Source organism: Apaloderma vittatum, unplaced genomic scaffold, assembly GCF_000703405.1.
Source record: "Apaloderma vittatum isolate BGI_N311 unplaced genomic scaffold, ASM70340v1 scaffold6031, whole genome shotgun sequence".
Lineage (NCBI taxonomy): Eukaryota > Metazoa > Chordata > Aves > Trogoniformes > Trogonidae > Apaloderma > Apaloderma vittatum.
The window spans coordinates 87-5,985 of NW_009697288.1; the positions used below are offsets into that span (position 1 = coordinate 87).

The 5,899-nt window shown below is 41.7% G+C and overlaps 1 protein-coding gene across 1 annotated transcript in view; it reads left to right on the forward strand.

Moving 5' to 3' along the window:
• Nucleotides 1-1,546: 1,546 nt before the first annotated feature.
• ARMC9 (armadillo repeat containing 9) overlaps nt 1,547-5,899 on the forward strand; it is a gene marked incomplete at its 5' end in the record, with an annotated part of 60,514 nt that continues 56,161 nt past the window's right edge. Inside the window, 2 exons of the mRNA XM_009877569.1 lie at nt 1,547-1,639; nt 3,511-3,535. Of these exons, the coding sequence (XP_009875871.1) occupies nt 1,547-1,639; nt 3,511-3,535 (118 nt within the window). The remainder of the gene's footprint in view (nt 1,640-3,510; nt 3,536-5,899) is intronic.

The window sequence follows — 5,899 nt, forward strand, 5'->3', positions numbered from 1 at the left end:
GCACCTGCACACATCTCTTGTTGGCAGTTGTGCTGGCTTGTCTAAGCAGTTCCTGTGGTGGGAGGAGGTATTTCCAGCCTGCACTGCTGCCACAAACGTTTTGATATCCAGTCAAAGTTTAAGTGATACTTGCCCAGAGGGCTGACCTTGGAAGTACCAGCTGATGAGGAGCTCCAGTTTAACACCAAAAAAAGGCATATACTGCCTTTTTCCTTTGGGACTAGCTATAAATAACGAGATATACTGGTTGGCCTCAGAGATTGGATTATGACTACTCTTTTTTAATTATACTTAGCAACAGCCTTTTTTAATTTTTTTTTCAATGCCTTATCTAAGATGAGATCCTCAGATTTATTCATAGTAACCCAGTGTCCAAACTCTTAGTTCACAGTCACTCATATTTTCTTGTGGGAATTGTACAGCTTATTCTATGTTAATGTTGAAACACAGATTATTTTATGTTTGAGAAAGAACAGCAGTGAGTCACTAGTCTGCTAAACAGTGTTCTTATGGCAGGTTTTTTTTCTTAGGCGTCTGATGCTTTATATAACTGGAGTTCCTGTCTGTTTGTGTATACATCTTGAAAAATGATACACACTCCTCTCTGTGGGAGATGTGATTCCTTTGGTAATATACAGCACACTGTGGTGCACCGCTGTCTGAATACTGAACTGGTAAATGCAGTGTGTAAATTCTGTACTCTCTCCAGTGTGATGTAATAAGGGCAAATCTGAGCTGCGAGAATGGCTTGCAACATATACAGCAGTAAATTTAGGAAACTCCTGCTCCTTGTTGGAAGATAGGACTTTTTCATCTGTTGGCTAGCTTTTAGTCAAGCAGAAACTAGCTTAACGGGAGGCTTGAAACAGAAGAAGTAAGTATTCAGTGAGTTCTTAAGTGTAGTTTGGCTTTTTCCCTTAACTGTTATTTTCTTGTGCTTAAGAGACACTGTATGAGGCAGAAGACAGGATTCCAGTTCATGGCTGCTGTGTCAGTCTATTTTTCGCGCATGAGCTGTTTTCCTCCACATCCTTATTTTTGAAATGTTCTATCCTGATCACTGATGTCATGTCATGAGGCTTGCAATAGTATTGACAAAATTTATGCTTTCCAGGTCTTGTTAGGAGTGAAAGATGACTACAGTGATTACTTTCGGAAAATGGAGCAATGGGAAAATTGTTAATTAATCTTATTTTCTTTTTCTCAAGTCGCTTATATTTTAAAGGTACTGTAATTTAGGAGAAGTTGTTGCATGTGCCTACAAGGAACCAACACTATGTGATAGTTTTACACTTAAAACGAAGCTATATAGTGTTTTTAGAACTCTTGTCTAGGAATAATACTGAACTCTCTTCTAACTTCTGTGCACTTTCGTGAGTAGCTAGGAAACACGTTCGCTTCAGTAACAGTGAAGAGAAAGTCTTTTCAGTGCACTGCTGGCTGCCTGCCTTGTTTACTATGGAAAGTGGTTGTGATACAAACTTTACTTTCTGCCGGGTGTACGTATTTGGTGAAAAATAGGTGTTGTTTGTTTTTTCTTCTCAAGGATTCTTGGACATTGGATTTAAGGACAAGACTGGAAAAGTTCCTGTCCCTGGCTCTCAAAGCCAGACAGACTCCTCGGCTTCTCACTTTATTTGTATCCTTTTGAGAAAACGCTTTGAAAATAATCAGAATTACGCTAAACAGACAGTGGAACTTGTTGGAAGAGGGTACTGCTAAGTTGCAGTTCAGTGCTTTTGTGTTTGGAAACTTTGTTTACATTCCCCATGCAAAAAGCCTTTTGAAAAAGTTACATAAAGACAATGTATAGATGGAACCTGCGTATTTATCACATGACCATTCATTGCTTCTATGTATAAAGTGCAGGATACCCGAGGGCACCAACCTGACCTGACTTCTTTCTGAGCATCTGTAAGGCTGTTAGTCTTTTCCATAAGCCAGTTCAGGCACTAGATGAAAAGTTGTTCAGGGCTTTCAAGGGTTCCAGGAATTATTGTTTTAATAAATGGCTTGTGCTTCATTGTATTGTTTTTCTAACAATATAGTTTAAGCTGTGTTGTCAGGCCTAATTTGTGAACCAACTAGCTACATGACAAATTTTCTTCTCCAGTTTTGCACAGTGGCAGTAGAGGCAAGGTAGAGAGAACTGAACTGGAGTCTTTGTTTCTGACTTTTTCTTTTTCACAGAATCACAGAATGTTAGGGACTGGAAGGGACATAGAAAGATCATCTAGTCCAATCCCCCCACCAGAGCAGGAACACCCAGACGATGTTACACAGGAAGGCATCCAGGCGGGTTTTGAATGTCTCCAGAGAAGGAGACTCCACCACCTCCCTGGGCAGCCTGGGCCAGTGTTCTGTTACCCTTACTGAGAAGAAGTTTCTTCTCAAATTTAGGTGGAACCTCTTGTGTTCCAGTTTAAACCCATTACCCCTCGTCCTACCATTGGTTGTCACCGAGAAGAGCCTTGCTCCATCCTCGTGACACTCACCCCTTACATATTTATAAACATTAATTAGGTCACCCCTCAGTCTCCTCTTCTCCAAACTAAAGAGACCCAACTCCTTCAGCCTTTCCTCATAAGGCAGATGTTCCACTCCCTTCATCATCTTGGTTGCTCTGCACTGGACTCTCTAGCAGTTCCTTATCCTTCTTAAACTGAGGGGCCCAGAACTGGACACAATATTCCAGATGTGGTCTCACCAGTGCAGAGTAGAGAGGAAGGAGAACCTCTCGTGACCTACTAAACACCCCCCTTCTAACGCACCCCAGGATGCCATTGGCCTTCCTGGCCACAAGGGCACATTGCTGGCTCATGGCCATCCTGCTGTCCACCAGGATCCCCAGGTCCCTTTCCCCTGTTTTTGAACAGGAAAAGTTGAAAGTGCTTTTCCTGCCATATCTTAACTCTAAAGCAGCATGTTGCTGTGGTGCTGCTGAATGGTGAGCTGGAAATTATATTCATTCTGTTCCATTTCTGCCCATTTGCCAGGATGGGGAGCCGTCACCAAAACACTGCTCTCAGTCCCCTGTTATGGAGAATTGTGTGGGAGTCTGGCACAGAACTGTTGAAGCAAATTTTCTCTCTGATTATTTCTCTTTATGGAGTAATGGACTGAATCCTAACTGAGCCCTGAATATTTCTTAGGTGTAAAACATCACTCTATGTTAATTTTATGTAAAATCAGTGGTTTGACTTTGGATTTTGCTGTTAATACGTTTAGACTGGAGTTACCAGATCTAGTATCTTTAAAGGTCAGCAAAAAGGCTCAAGTCTCCATACAACATTGTATATTGTGCAATTATGAGATTTTTATGTATTTATTATTGATTCACTTATTTTTGCTCTCCTGTGAAGCATCAGACACTGGCAGTTGCCTGGGACAGTGGGAATATTTGACTTGGCTGGGCTTGCCAGTTGGTCAAATCTCTCACTGTGTGTCTCTGGAACAAACACTTATGGAAAGGATGTAGATTTTCCTGAACTGCTCCTACTTGTACAACAGAAGGAGAATGGACAATGCAACAAAGGTAAGTGCTGAGATGTGGTAAGGATATTCTGCACGGTTTTTGGGAACTATAACATTAGGTGAAAGTATGCCTGCAGTGACAGGGGAACTGATGATGCACGGCAAAAAGTCCTTTGGAATCCAGACCCCTGCCTTGGCAATAGTTATTGCTAGCCTGTCTGAGATCATTAGTGTTGAACATAGGCATGAGAGAGGGCCTAGTAGTCAAATTTGTATTTTAGGTCTAGTCTGATCTGAAATAGAGTAAAAACAAGTGGAGAACTCTGTACAAAGTGCCTACCAGCTCTCCATTTTCAGTTGTGATAAAAGTAGGTTTCCTCAGATTCCTTTCCCCTCCCTGCTTGTGCCTGTCTTCATCTTCCAGACTCCAAATCTCAGTCAAGTATTCTGATGACTGTCTGATGCTCTTAGACAAGGTTGATTTTTGTTCCTATTCACTCATCCTGTTTAATCTCCTGAAATAGTGCATACTGGGATCTCGCGAATAAGAATATGTTAAGTATGAGACTCTGACGTGTTGCATTTTTAGGTAAGCTGTGCATACACAGTTAGGTGTGCAAGTGACTGAGTCCTGTTAGATGCTGAAGACACTTGGAATATGTTCATCTCAATAAATAGAGCTTAGGTTCCCAACTACCTTGTGTTCATTTTTTCGTGTGACTTTCTGTATTCGCTTTATTGGTAGGGATTTGTATGAGCCCAACTGGATTCCTAAAATCACTTTCCCTCTTGATTTATTTTAATCTGTAGTTTTACACTGAGGATTTACTATTTGTACTTGAATTAAGGAGAAAGTTAGGCTCATCTCCCAGTGTGAGTTCCAGCTATTTTCTTTGTTATTTTGTGCTTTGTGTTACGTTAGACTTTCATTGTGTTAATAGAAAGATCTTTGTGGGTTTTTGTTCTCCAGAAGTTGCTCTTTGTCCTTATCATGGACTTTCTTGAAGGCAGCAACTCCATACTCTGATTTAAAAAGCAACAAATACATGATTGGATGTGAATTATTTTGGGCCTTTTTTTTTTCTATTTGGGTAGGTTCTGTACTTTGTACAAGTGCAAGGACTGCTGTGGTATTGAATCCTTGCAGGTCAGCTGTAATTTGTACATCTGTTAAGTGCCTTGAAGGTGGAGTTGGTTTGGATTTTTCATAAAGGTTACGTGAGGCCTCTCTCATTTGAAAGTTTTGGATCCTAGTGGTTGTTTTTGCAGTGTGCTGCTCAGCTCACGTGGGATCCACATTACACACTCGCTGTTGGAGAATGTTTATTTTATCAGTGAAGGAGAAACACAAAGAAAATGAATAGGCAACACATAAATGTAGAGCGGTAAGGCAAAGAGTGCTGAAAACAGCCTTTTGTAAATAATTGCTAGTCATTACTCTTGACATACTGAAGCACTTCAAGTTTGGGTGGAGTGGTGTGTATGATCTTGAGGGTTTCTTGGAGAGTTTAGCATGTTTACCTTGCCTGGTTAACCTGCTACAGTCTGGTTTTTTACCCATTTGCTAAAAAAAAAACTTTAATACCTGTCTGACTTTCAAAGCGATCTGTGTGGCAGTTGTGTGTGACATACAGCTCTTTCATCTGTTTTCAGTTTGGCTGGAAAGAGAAGACTTGCGGAATGCTTGGCGTCTTGCACAGACCTTCTGTGTGTTCTCTGTGCTTACAGGAACGGAGGGAATGAAGTATTTGGGAGTGTGTTCAGCTACTGTCCACTTCGCTGCTCTTCTGTGGATGAGCTCACAACCACTCTTCCACTGTTCTGGGGAAGGGGAGAGTGGGGGGGTCTGCGTCAGGCGGCTGCTCAAGAGAAGGTGAAGTGTGGCAGCAGCTCCTGGGTTCTGCAGCTCTGCTGAGAGCTCTGCTGTGTTGTATGTGGGAGCTCAGCGTGGCCGGTGTCAGAGCTTCTAGCAAAGCATGTGAGGGTGGGCTGAGATCAGACCGAGCGAGCACAAGTTCAGGAAGCGTGTTTGAGGTGTAGGTAAACATCCAGTGCCTCGGAGACAGAAGCTTATTGTGGAGTTTTATGCGTATGTGTAACTCCTTGGCTGCTCATAGGCACTGGAGTGAAAGCATTCTAAAGGCTTGACCATTACATACAGGAGAGAGCAGTGGCAGAAACAAGCAGTAGTTCAGATGGACCTAGTGCCAGCATCTTCATTTGACAGAGTAACAAGCTTTAATGTATGTTGTATCTTCCTAAATCAGGAGGTTAGTTCTCTGTCCTTTATCTTCACCTTTTTCCTTCACATATGAACAATGGTTCTGGCAGGTATTAAGTCCAGAGCTTGCTTCCTTTTTCTCTTTTTTTTTTTTAAATTTTTTCCCCTCTACAAGTTTACCATATGTTGAAAGCATTTGTCAGC